General features: G+C 37.5%; 1 protein-coding gene across 1 annotated transcript; it reads left to right on the forward strand.

Moving 5' to 3' along the window:
* Positions 1 to 3,757: 3,757 nt before the first annotated feature.
* Positions 3,758 to 5,410, forward strand: LOTGIDRAFT_132447 (hypothetical protein; the record flags this gene model as incomplete). Its single annotated transcript, XM_009066690.1, has 2 exons — positions 3,758 to 4,511; positions 4,956 to 5,410. 2 exons carry the CDS (start codon positions 3,758 to 3,760, stop codon positions 5,408 to 5,410), a joined length of 1,209 nt encoding a protein of 402 aa, XP_009064938.1.
* Positions 5,411 to 14,802: the final 9,392 nt, after the last annotated feature.

The following is a 14,802-nucleotide window of genomic DNA, read 5'->3' on the forward strand; positions in this document are numbered from 1 at the left end:
CATGATAGGTTTATGGTCCAGCCTCCTATCTCCGCTACCCGTAAATATTCAGAAACGTTTATCATTTTTTCATTCATTTGTTCATTCATTCAGACATACCTAACTTTAAGCCCATTCATTCATTCTTTCGACCACACGATATGATAGGTCCAGCCTCCCACCCCCGCTACCCGTCAATATGAATATGTCAGAAAAGTTTATCTAGCTATAGGAAACTTGAGAGACAGAGAGCGAGTTAGCCATCACAATAAAACCACTGTTAAGAATTCTCACAGATAGCCAATAGTAGAAACTTAGTAAAACAAATCGTAAAGACTATAGATAACTGCCTCAGTTTCGGTATCTGGAGATTTGAAATCGGACTAATCATGACATTATATTACCAATTTATAAAAGGATTATAGCAATCATAGTACAGGTAAATACTTAAATTTTTGGAATTTAAAAAATTTTCAAATAATTTTCAAATAATCCTAATTTTTGTTCTTAAAATCGGAATTTTTTTAAAGCGCATGAAATATTTTTTTTTTTATGTTTTGTATATGACCTTATTATATTTAATTGTACTCTATATTAGATTTTAATTGAGTTTAGTTTGGCAAAATAGCAGCTTTCTAACGTAGCGTGTCCTTCGTAAAACTTTTAATAACAGTTACTGATTTTGTTCCTAATGTAATTTCCGTCAGAAATGAAATGAAATGAATGGAGTATTACCTCCTACTTTTCTGCACCTTGTGGGCTAATGAAGACGGGTAATTTCCCTCAGAATAATTCTCAGTAATTTTTGAAGACTCATATTTCGTTGTTGGCTACAAAGTCATACATTCGTACTATCGTAAAATCTAAATGTTCTTGGACGTAACGACAAAATGTTGTTTTCAAACATATATGACGTCATAAAATGCTACGCGCACTAATCAACTGAGCGACAGCCCGCAAACATACAGGCAAATGTTAACATTCAAGCAGTCTGATTGTCTGGTATCGTTCTGTTTATCACGGCTGGAATGTCTGGTTCTCTAAAGAAATTCTGACCTGTCTGTTTTGATTACTGAGAATGGCTGTTTCAATTTGTTTTTATTGACCGGTCCGTGTTCTGTTTTTTTTTCTCGCAATATTTACTACACCAGGAAAAGCATATAAGGTTAGGGTTGTTTGGTTTATTTGAAGGGTGGGGCGCCAGGCGGATCGAACGCTAAGGATCCGGACGATAATTTGACGATCTATGGCGGTTTAGATCTTAACGTTGCAAATTGAAAGAGTAGGCTAATGATGCAGTCCTTATTGCATATTGCATGTAGAATATACTACTTTATTCTAGTAGCCTAAACTAAACTTTAGTTCCATTAAAATTACAAGAATAGATCCCTTTAAATTAATCGAACTTTGAATGGCATCAACAAATCCAGAATGTTATCGATTTGATTGATTCCAAAGTTTCTATTTTTCCATCATTATTGTTCCTACAACATGCTGAGGAGGCAGTTTTTTTTGCATTTTTTATTATTGATTATGGATTTTTATACACTCACATCACTACCAATTGATTAAAAAAAGGTTGCTAGTTCTGTAAAAGGTCATCAACATCTCTACAGTGCCTGTTATTTTATATTTCTGTATTATTTGTATTCTTGTTCCAAGATTTTAAGATTTGTATATATAACTACGACTATGTATTGTTTATATTTTCAGATAACATCATAGAGTCATCATGAGGTATAAAAACATCGTTTTAACACTTTGTGTCTTCATCTTACACATCACATCCAGTTTGGGTAAGCTTTCATTCTTTTAAAAAAAAACATCATTTGAAAATCAGGACACTTACATAGTGCTGCAAATGCAAATGCTCAAGATCTGTAAAAACGCCGAGGGAATTGGAGAAAAAAGATACCTACTCTTCGTAATTGAGTAAATGAGTAGCTTTAAAATCATGGAATCAGATTTTTTTCCAAGAAATTTACATATTATAAGCATACTCTTCGCTAGTGGCGTTTCTAGGAAGGGGTTGGGGTTTCCTAGATACGCCACTGTTCTTCGTATATATACATTACGTCCTTATTTTGTTACGTGAAACCATCTTCTGTCATCTTCTGTCATTACATACGGATTTTCTGACCGCTCTCTGTCCAACTAATGAAAATAATATTTTTAACAGGGAAATTAATCATCAGAGTACGACCACAGACACCAAGAATCTACATAAACGCACCACCAGGTGTCTCCACGTTGACAGTTACGGGTATTGACGACGTCACAGGGGAACAGACGAACGTTTTCCGGTTCTCGAGCAGTGTAGACTCGACGTATTTCACTATAGATTCCAAAGGTGTAATGCGAACCAACAGAACTATCAACAAAAGAGTTGGCACTACGTTCAAATTCTTTATTTTTGGATCCTTCAAGGGATTTGTGACGTATAAATCAATCGAGATCATCGTGTCCGAAAAGAACGAGTACCCTCCTGTGTTCACCAAAGATCATTTTACTGCTAAAGCTTACCGCTACCTGGACGATCGCGTCATTGTGAAAGTGGCCGCGCACGATGCTGATTTAGAAAACTACAATACAGATATCAAATATTTCATTCCCGATTATCCAGCTTCAGATTTTTTCTCGATCAGTGATGAAGGGAAGATAAAGCTGATCAAACCGCCACCTAGTGATATAAAGATCCTGACGTTCAACGTGTTTGCGATTAACGAAGGTTCCCCGGCCAAAACCAGCAACACTAACGTAACCATAGATTTTGTGGACTACCAACGTAAGTAATAAAGGCAGATATTTCATTTTGAAACTGAAGATTTTAAATTCCCCAAAAATCTCACAGCCAAGTTAGTTCCAATAGTATTTATTTTGCAATCGAGACGATTGCACCACGGACACAAAATCAAAGTGACTTGGCATGAGAAATGATCATTTCACATCAGTACTTGAACAATCAAATACAGCACAGACGACGATTCCATAGATAAATTAAAATTCTCAATGGATCATTGGGCTGCTTGTCTCTTTTCATAAATCCCGTCCTTAAGGATGAATTTGCCAGTAATTATTCGTTACAGATTCGTAAATGACGACGGATTTGATGCTGTCGCCGAACAAACTTCCCTAAGTGTATGATACTTTTCATTGCAGAGCCCGAAACCTTCTGTTTTATAACTGGAATAGATTATATTAAGCTGTGTTGGAAGAACCCAATGGTTGGTCGTAATATCACAGGTTTTATTGTAAAGATAACTGGCCGGATTAATCAGGTCGACATGATTCCTGTTGAGATGGAAACTCCGGAAGTGTGTCATACGTTACGTGGAACGGAAGTGGGAAAGCATTACAGATTCCAGGTGTCGGTTCAGGGTACGCCTGATAATGACATTGAGTTGGTTTTGAATAAAACTGGAGTAGGTAAGTAGATTCTTTAAATCTAACTAGTGGGATTAGCTCAGTTATATTGTGGCCACATGGATTTATTGCGATAATTAAAATTGTTTAAATTTATTCTATGCCCATGTCTTGTGTTACCTAAAATGGTTCATTAGTGGACCATCCATAGGTTTCCCAATAAAAAAACATGCCTTTCGTGCGATATTATAGGACTTACTACATTGCTATTTACTTTATGTATGCTCACATAAGCCGACTGCGTACTGAGAATGTCTCAAGAGTGAACCATTCACATTTGATGCTAGTTGTACCCAAAGTTCTTCAAACCCTGCATCTGACATGTTCTCACAATTTTTAATCTCTATCTCTTACAATGTGTCTCTATCTTTTAGGATTTACATCGGAGTGTCTCAACAGCCATTTTAGTCCCTGTAGTTACCTTGAACCCTGTCAAAATAATGGCGTCTGTCAAGTTTCCGATGGACGCTCCGCTAAGTATAAATGTGAATGTAGACCAGGCTGGAGAGGCATGAACTGCACAGAGCAAGATTTATGTGATAACAAACCCTGTCGAAACAATGGCCAATGTTTGTTTCTGGGACATCAGCTATTTAAGTGCGAGTGTCATGATGGATTTTTAGGCGCGAATTGTCAACATTTTAACGTCTGTATGACGTCACCGTGTAAAAATGGCGGCATTTGTCGTATGGATCAATATGGCGTCTTTACCTGCGATTGTCCAGATAACTATTCCGGTGAGAATTGCGAGATATTCGACGCTTGCAGACCTTCGCCGTGTAGGGAGCGGGGTCTATGTAATAAAGTAGGGGATAGGGATTTCAGATGCGATTGCATCATCGGCTATCAAGGAAAGAGATGCGACATGGTTGATAAGTGTCTGCTGGAGATGCCGTGTCAAAATGAAGGAACGTGCCTCAAGACCGGAAACAACTCGTACGTCTGCGAATGTCCTCCGGCTACTACCGGACCCAATTGCGAACATTTTGACCCGTGTTCACAGTTTCCCTGCAATAACAACGCCACGTGCACTGGAATCGGAAAAGCTAGATATAGATGCGATTGTACGCAAGGATATTACGGCGAAGAGTGTCAAAGATACGATCCGTGTAAAGTTCGGAATTGTAATTCCGGATCATGTGTTAAAATCGGATCGGATCAAACTAAGTGTGTCTGCGATACAGGATATTTTGGTAACAGTTGCCAATTCATGGATCCGTGCTCTGCGAAACCTTGCGGAAACGGTGGCGTTTGTCGGAACACATCTGTAGATCAATATGAATGTGACTGCCTTCCGGAGTGGTTTGGTGAAGACTGTGAAAATCTAAAGAGCTGCGTTCTTAACCTTTGTGAAAATAATTCCACTTGTATCAACCGACCACCGAATTCCTACGAATGCGTTTGTCCGACCGGATACTACGGACAACAGTGTAACTTGTATAACCAGTGCAATGACCGTCCTTGTAGTAACAGTGGCGTCTGCGAGAATATTACAGACGGGTACGTCTGCAATTGTCGAGCCGGATTCGGTGGTAAGAATTGTGAATACAGAGATCTATGTCGTAACAACCCTTGTGGAGCTAACGGAGAATGCATCACAGTATCCGATACGTTTTACATCTGTGACTGTTCCTACGGGTATACGGGTGAGCGTTGCGAGACACGGAATTACTGTTCGGATGAAACGATCTGTAAGAACGCAGGTGAATGTGTCTCGGTTGACGACGACTTTAAGTGTCTCTGTGCGGAGAACTATTACGGGCGATATTGCCAGTTTATAAATTACTGTAAGGCCAATCCGTGCATCAACGGAACGTGTCAGCTGAAGTACCAGGAAGACACTATTGATGATGTGGATTATTTGGGCGGATATATTTGCCAATGTTCCGACGGTTTCACTGGTAAGAACTGTGAACTAAGGATTATGGGTTGTAGAGGAAGATGTCTGAACGGGGGTTCCTGTGATGATAGTCAATGCATCTGTCCGGAGGGATTCATAGGTAAGTAAATCTTGTACGTCTTCTTCGTCCGACTGTCTAAAGAAAGTCACGTAAGCTCAGGTTTCAATCATCTACTATAACTCTCCTATATATCTAGAGTATTCTGAGTTGGTTGGTTGGCAGATGATAAGTTTAAGTCCGTTTCCAGTTGTACTATAACTTGGTCACATCTGATCAACCCATTGGCTTTTAGAAAAAATCATGTCGGTATCGTTACTTTACTCTTTCTTTGAGTCGAGTTTAGTTGACAGGTTTGTCTTTGATAGATGACAGGTTCACGTCTACGTCCAGTTTGTACTATATGACTTGATTAGGTTTGAACGTTCAACTCGTTTAACGTTTAACGACAGGGTTTGTCAACTCGATATGCCTTTCGTAAACGCAACCTAGTAGATATTGTAATTGTTTTAGTAGAATCAAGTATTGCAAGAACGCTCTGATTGCAACATTCCTGAACACCTGATGCTATTCTGAGACTGGGTTTGTCAACTCGGCATCCCTTTCAGAGAGCTCACACTTCTTTGGTATATATTTATTTTGAAACGATGGGAAAACAGAAGCGGTTATTCAACAGAAACCTGATTGTCAAAAATTTAAGTGCACTCCAATTCACATAATAATTTAATTAGCTAGGTTAAAAACCAGTAAATTGGATATTAAAATAAAACAGAAAATTCCCATGGAGAAAATGTAATACATCTGTTTAAAGTTTATTTTATAAGGCAATGATAAATTTAGATTTGAATTAACCATGACATGTGATATGTAACCACCACCAACAATTACAATCTGGGCAGGATGACAGAATAAAATTTAATTGGTCAATTAAATCACAGCAATAATATCAACCAATCAGATTCCTGGTTATTTAATGTCTCGGTTGGTTCTCATATCAAGTCAACTTCTAGAAATCTTACTGGTCAATCTCATCACGTCAATAATATCAACCAATTAGATTGTTGGTTATTTTAGGTCTCGGTTAGTTTCTATATCAAGTTATCTTCTAGAAATCTTATTGGTCAATAAAATCACGGCAATAATACCAACCAATCAGATTCCTGGTTATTTAAGGTCTCGGTTGCATCTCATATCAAATCAACTTCTAGAAATCTGATTGGTTAATCTCATCCGTGATGCAACAAATCAATGTTTTTAACATCAGGCGTTACAATGTTTTGACAGAGAGGTCTGAGGTATTCCAGAAGTGTGGACGAACCCTTGCGTTACCCACCACTGAATATTTTGACTTGGAATCAAAGCTAGAAGCTTAAGTAAATCTCTGATAAATTTTTGAATCAAGTGATAATCAAATTTTGCCTCAAATCGTTATTCTTCTTATGTCCAGAACTCAAAATGAAAGTCGTTAGGGTTTAATCTAGACTCGATAGTTTAAAGCAATGTGTACGTTTATTACAGTGAATCACTGATAACTTTTCAAATCAAACTGTTGTTTTTCATCAAATATTTGTCTTTATCGTTTCAGGTGAATTTTGTGAGATTGAGGTGACACCGTGTGAACCAAACCCATGTAACACCAATCAGTTGTGTGTAGTAACTGGTGCCCGCTATAAATGTCAATGTTTGAATGGAGCTACGAATCCACAGTGTCAGAAAGGTAACTTCCTTGTTTGTTCTAGTCATTTGTATGTAAGTTAAAGAACAATGGTTATAAATGCGAACCCTGAGAAATACCCCTTTTACAAACTATTCGATCGTGAAATGAAGAGTTTTTATAATTAAATTGCTATAATGTAAGAAAGGCATCGATTTCATTTGTTCTGGTTATTGGTATGGACAATAAACAATAGTGGTTATAAAAGCGAACACTGAGTAATACCCTTTTTATATAACGATTGTAGAATAATACCTTTATATTTCTACTTACTATCAAATGCAATCTAAACAGTTGAGGTATTTAAATCACTATGTAAGAAAGTCAGCCTTGAAAAACACCACGCTCATATTTTGTATATTGAATTTTGTTTTCACTTTTGTTTTATTTCGATGAGTTCTAATCCTCAATGTAATAATTCAAATCTAAGTTTCAAGAACGATTGTCAAAAACATTTAAATATTATAAAGATCCAGTTTCGTTTTGAGGAAATAAACAACGAACTTGTGATACTGAACATAATTGAGAATCTTTCAACTTTCAGGATGCCCAGCTGAAACTACCGTTGATGAAAGTGGCGAATATCATTGGCCTCAAACAGACATCCACGAAACAGCAGAAGTGCTATGTCCATTCGGTCCCATAGCGGATGGTGACGGTCTAGCGACAAGAGAATGTTTTAAACAAATGGGCAAAGCTGTTTGGGATAAACCTAACACAGTTATGTGCTCAAAGGTAAAACACTGGAATTTTCTGTGCATATTTTAATTTATTTCTATTTTATTATAAGGTGATCGTTCTCATTAGCCCAAACAGGTGCAGAAACATAAACTGCATTTCATTTTGAATTATCTACGTATCTTAATATTTACCTGTAATTATCAGTCTACGATTTAATTCACAATGCATATAACCAAGACTTGATATACAATGACCGGCAAAAAACATCCCTAATTTTACAAATGAGCTCTTCCAATCCAATACATATAATACATATTGATACAAGGATGCATGTGCGGAAGAGGTCAATAAGAAGTTAAGGGGTGTCAAAAAGATAACCCACACTTTTCCTTATAACTCGTATATAGCCCAATCTTTCTGTTGTATTAGGCAACTGATCAGCTTAATATTGTTAAGCATAAACAACACATTACTATACTGGATATTATTTCGAATTTCAGATGGACCTCGGGGCTGTGAATCAAGAACTGGATGCCTTAAAATCCTTAACTTCCAATCCCTCTAAACTCGGGCCTGAAGATGTTACCAAGGTTACCGGAGCTCTGGAGAATATCTTCAGATTCTCTATCGAAAACAAAGAGGTAAGAATAATGGTGCCACTCCACTGCTGATGGTTTGGTTTATTTAGAGGGTCTGGGCTGAGTATTTGCATTACCAATCCCGTATCTCAGAAGAGGGGACGGAAGTGTGCCAGGCCCACCCTAAAAATATTTCACTCCACGAGCTGGACAAGTTTGACCTATGTTCTGTTGTATGTCCAACGATATCATTTATTTCATTAGATTTATGACCCCCCCCCCCCCCCCCCCCCCGCCACACACACACACTTTCTGGTAAACTGGGGCATGCTACACACCTGTGGAATATCTATCAAAAATGCTTTTTTCCCAGTATTTACTGAATCTATTTTCTCTGTACCAGATAGCTGAGAGTATGGTAACAGTGGTCAGTAACCTGGTAGACGTCAACAGATCAGTTATGATTGAGAGCAGTGAGAAGAGTCATACTAGTGACAGGTCAGTTGTCATGCTACCAGTACCATTGACCTTCCCACTTAGCCCTCCCCTCTTCTCTCTTTAAACATTGATTGTCTCACTTACTATTACCAGAATTTTACCTTATACGATACGGCACCCATTTTCACGATGCTATTACGAAATCCCTCTAACACCTTAAAACCAAACTGCAATTGTCTTGTGTCATTGAGCCTGTAAATGCAGCGGTTAGATTCGACTGACACAAGGGCATTCAGCCTATCAGAGTCCTCAACTCTTTTACTATGACCACAGTCTTTACTGACACGTGACATCATATGAAGCGTTTGATCATAATTTGTAAAGGAAAGATCAAGAGACCATTCCTTTCACGATTGCGTTTTGAAACTGTCCATTGGGATATACATTATGTTGCGATCTATCATAAAATTATATGGCAATTAATTAGTATATCAAATTGGCAAAATTGGAGACGAGTTTTACCAGACGCAATGGGGAATTAACATTCCATTCTTTTCAAATCTGATCAAAGAAAATCGCCTGGACAAATATTATTCTTTCTATACATGTCCTACTTCATGACGTCATATCCGGATTTTGTTGATATAATCGTATCTTGAGGTTGTTTATGAAAAATTTATTGACTTTCGTCTATAAAATACACATTTCTACATTCATTATGTATTATCAAAATAATATCAGTATTGTGTATATATTATAATGATATTTTAAGACACGCGTTTCCTTTCCTGCTGGAAGCAGTGGCGGAGCCAACAGGGGGTGGGGGGAGCCCTAAGTCCCCCCCCCACCCCCGCCTACCTTCGCAGCCCCAAAGGCATGTTTTTCGGGCAACAATCTCATAATTAGGTTAGAGATTCGGGCAACCTCAGATATTTCGCCCCGAGACGTAAACCTGATTCCGCCATTGGCTGGAAGGCGAGTTTCTTGAGTATATAGGAGGAGTTCAATGTCTTGGGACACAGCTAGTACCTACAGTATTGTGTGGTATTTTATTTTGGTATTGTCGACCCTTATACTCTTCTGCTGTTTAAATGAAGGAGAAACAAACTCCTTCTGGGCAGTCCGTTATCAGTGTTTTCTCTTCCATAAATACTGGAGTTTTAGCTGCGGGATATTTTCTGGTCAGCAATCTCAGACATAAAGCAATTTCCGGATTCCCAGGGGAACAATAAATAGATTATAAGAAAATATCTTGGTTTAATTGATTTATAATGGGTTTAAAACACGCTACTTAGAGCCTTTATATTCTCGAAAATGATGGGAGGAATTCGGTGAGTTAAAAGGGCTTGTAAGAGGTTTTCTAAACTTTTTATTTGTATCGGGGACACTGATAGCATCAATTTACACCAATCCAATTTTCAATCAGACGTCTGTGGTTCCTGCAACCACTAAATTTAAGCGTTTGATGAAGTCACTTATCGCGAGCCTTATGTGATAAAGCAGAAAATTAACAATTTCATGTATATTCCATTATGCCATTATTCCACAGGGAAAGAATGGCCAGTGCCCCCCTGGAAAATTTTGTGGTTCCTGCTCAGCCCCCTCTCCCGATGATTCCTAGAAGTGCCACTGAGCTTGGTATTTGGTTTAACACGCTAACGGAACCTTACGTGATATCTTTAAATACAGTTTATCTTTTAATTGATTGCTTGTATTATTTATTAGTTTGTTCTATTTTACGAGAAACCTGCTAAATAACAAATTTGCTAACAAAAAATTGGTTTTAATCACGTTTTACATTTTCTAAAGGCAATTTTCTTAAGTTGATTCATTATAGCTTTCGTTAATTAATTATTTCCCTGAAAAAAAATTCGTTGTTGTTTTAAATGTGTTATTTAAACGTTTCTGACAGGTTTGTAAGATATAGCCTTAATTATATAAACAAAAGTATTTCCTGGACGTGAATTAAATTTGAAATTGCATACCACCCAAAACTTTTCTTCTCCTGCAGAAATATTAAAACTTTTGTAGGACAGGGCGTCTGGTTGGTCGCATTTGTGAACATACCTTCCTTGACAATGTCATCAGATCGTGGATCGAATTCTACTCGCAGAGATTTTACGGAATACAATAACCGTATTTTGATTAGAAGTGAGGCATGCACATTCTTCTTATGCACCCGATTCCACTCTTTGACGTAGAGCGACAATCTGACGTCTAGCTCATCTACAATAAAATGAACTGCATTAACGGGCGGAAGTGATGACTGCTCAAGTAGGACGAAACGTTGCACGAATAAATAAGGCGTAAAAGTGCAAGTCAATCATTTTAAGAAAGCCTAATTGAATTAGTGAATAGAACGCATGTACCGTATAGTCGAGTTGGTTAGCTATACGATTTTACATGGTTTTTATTGAACGATTTATTCAGCGCTGAATGGCATATAATTGTACAGTTAATAACAGTATGATATATCTCAATATGACTGGAGCTAAGCCAATAAATATATTCTACTTTAATTAAGTTAATTAAGTTCCAAATAAGAAATGCTGTGATGATTTTATCGTTTCAGTTTCTCCGTAATTGAATAATGTTGATTGATCTTCATATAATAAAGGCGCCATGTACAACGTCGACGCATCGTTCTGACGCTATGGTAGTGGTCCAATTAAATACTTTCAGAAGAGATAGACGTTTTTCGTATAACGTCATACAATCAGAAATTATGGGATAAATCGACGTCATACAATCAGACGTTATGGGATAAAATGACGTCATACAATCAAAAGTTATGGGATAAATCGACGTCATACAATCAGACGTTATGGGATAAATTGACGTCATATAATCAGACGTTATGGGATGAAGTGACGTCACATAATTCGTTTATTTTCAACTTTTTCAGGCTTCTGACTATTTTAGAAGATTACAGTGCGGATGTTAAATCCACTGATGACGTCATTACTGTATCAACGGCTAATATTGACATCAAATCGATAGATGTCGTCCCTAGTATTGTAGGAAACAAAAGTATAAGTTATGAACCGCAATCATCTAACCAGTCTCAGGTATTGCATTTTTTTCAATTCTTTTGTCCAAACATAATCATAAATAAGCTTAGATTCAAAGCTTGATATCGATTCTAGCGGCAAACGCTTTTTGTGTTTTTAAAGACGTCACTTCCGTAACATAAATACCTAACATATTTTAATCGATTTGTTCTTGAAACCATTAAAAATTCATAGAATAATCTCCTTCAAGAGAATCTTACATTATCTTTTGTTATATAAACACTTGAGATTCCACTAGAGCAGTGAGTGTATTACTGTCATGTAGTAATACGTCCGCCTTTTAGATTTTCAACAAGAGGCGGAGCCAAATTTAGCATTCGGAGATGGTAGTGTGTCCGCCATTTTCATTTTCTTACGAGAGAGAGAGAGGGGGACGAACATGGTGATGCTAAAGAATTGGGAATGGAGCTCATAATAAATTAGTGGAACCATGACCGGGAAATTCGAGAAGGTTGAGTCCACAAATAGCAGTTATTTGCGAAATATCACAGCAAAATCATTGGCCAAGAACTACCTCCCTATTTCGCCCCTGAAATACATGAACAAAAATTGCAAACAAAATTATTAGTCTACCTTCAAATAGTCGTTTGTAACTGATACTATACAATTCATCATCTTGAAAATATCAGCTGCATGGAACGTCATCAGGGGGGAAAAAATATGCCATTGCCATGAAAAATTGGCGGGAAAAATCAGTTAACCTAAAAATATGGAACGCATTACTGAAAAATATATATGCAACACGAAACGAAACATTTACCAAAGGTTGCTAAACGGGCAACATTCCAATTCGGATTGAATTGTTACAAAGTAGTTGAAGCCTTGAAGACTAAAAGCCAAGATGTTGAAGTAAAAAAGAGTTCATATGACTTCAGAAGAATTTGGGGAATGGAACCTCCATGGTCTCGTGACATCACATTCCGTACTTGCTTTCAGTGGCTTAACCAGATGAGTGGGGCCCGAAGTATTAAATTTCTCAGATTTTCATATTGTGCAGTTGCAGGATGTTTTTTTCCTAGCTAGCATACCTATCAAAATTAGATTCCTGCGTAAGGTTCGTCTTCAATGCAAGTTAAAACTATTGTTTCTTGACTAACCACTCAGAGCAGCATCCTCAATTTGTTTGATTATTTGAACGAAACATTACAAGGATATATCCCTTTGATTCTTTGTACTTATTCGTTTTGTGAAGTTGCAAGCTGTCGGTATTTCAAACGCTGGCTTTCGCAACAAAAACAGCAAATGAACCTATCAACGCCGGATGTTAAAGATTTAAACACAATTTTATTTCAAAGAGCGCGAATAAAATATGATCAAAGTAGGGAATTATTTGAATATAAATCTCGGAGAAGGCAGGTGTTTGACACCTTCTTAATTAAAAAAAATGAGAGTTTTACGTCCTATTTTTCCGCACATGATTGAGCTAATGAAGACGGGCGGCAGCAGTGTGCAATGAGTGAATGGTAATAGCATAGCATTGACGCGAGTAACGGGCTGGCGGCCGTGTGTGCCGATCTTGGATTTTGAAAGGTGATGAGGATCAATAAATGAGCTTTATCAACTAGTAAAAAAAAATATTTAGACGGCTATATCCCTTCAAATTATCAAAATATTAGACTGCGTAATAGCTGATATATCCCTTTAACATTGAGACCTAGTACTAGTTATAAATAATTAGAAGTATATATGACTTTAAGACTAAGAGCGAGTATTAGGTATAAAGTATACGAGACAGGTATAAGTGGTTTATTGAAGTAGAGGTGTATTCTATCTAACAGTATAGCATCAATCCTTCACTACTTAAAACACAAACATATTTAACTTTAAACAGATTTTTAATATGAAACGAAGCGCACGTCATAAATCCCCCCCCCCCCCCTACCATTCTGATAAGCACTACGGATAACAGGCAATTACACGATTAATACCGACGAGCCAAAAACCCAAAATCTGAAACCAGTTGAATCAGTGGAAAGGAACAAAGATTAAAAACGGAAGGTAAATCTGTCAAGAATGAAGAGATGAAAGTATTTAGTATTTACTTTGATAAAAAGATTTACATGGTCTAAGTTAATCAACCTTTACTATATACAAAAACATATTTTAACCATTCCGAGTGGGCTTTGTTTATACATAACCAAATGTTCAACATAACTTACTACTGATTTGGTCATACTTACAGTGGCGGCGAGCGTGGGAATACAGGAGAGTGGGACCATTTACCCCCTTCCCCCCAAGAAAATTAGTTTCTCACCGAATCGTATTAGATTTTCCTTGCCTGATTCTCTTTGAGAAGCAACATAATGCATACGATTGGTTATTCCCTTTTTTGTCATTTCCAGGCTGGAATCTCCATCTCGCTGCCACCAGAAATATTCCAAGATGATGAGCAGAGGAATGTCCGAGTCCAGTTCATGGGTTTTCAGAAGTCTACATTCTTCAACCCGGCCAACCCGACTGAATTTCAATCTCAGAATGTCGACAACCAGAAAGTGGTGACTGCCATTGTTAAGGGGAGGAAACTCCAGAATTTAAAGTCTCCTATTTCATTCACAATGACCAGTATCGAGGTAATTTCTCAGTTTTTGTTTGAATCAAACCTTTACAGGGTTTCACAAGGAATTCTGCGAGATAAAGAAAGGCCATGTTTAAAAAAAGGGCAAAGTGGGATCTGGGTGGATCTAAAATACAAAACCCTTCGAAAGTTTGTTGTTTCAAAACCAAGGCATTTGACTCCATTACGCTACGGCCGTGTAACTGTAAAGCTCAATATAGGAACAAATGACGTCGGAAAGGGAAAACCAGGCAAATTCTGCTAAAATAGCAAAGCCATGGTACCAAGGTGAACACGATAATCCTCTCTGAAACACCAAACACATATCCATGACTTTGATGTATGTTTCTCCATTGCAGCCAAATTCCAACCATACCTGCGTTTACTGGGACGTTGATAGTAAGTATTCATTGATGTAGCCTTGGGGTTGGTAAGGGGTTTAAATAAGGGCTGGGGTCGGTTTCAG

This window comes from Lottia gigantea (genome assembly GCF_000327385.1).
Source record: "Lottia gigantea unplaced genomic scaffold LOTGIsca_79, whole genome shotgun sequence".
Classification (NCBI taxonomy): Eukaryota; Metazoa; Mollusca; class Gastropoda; family Lottiidae; genus Lottia; species Lottia gigantea.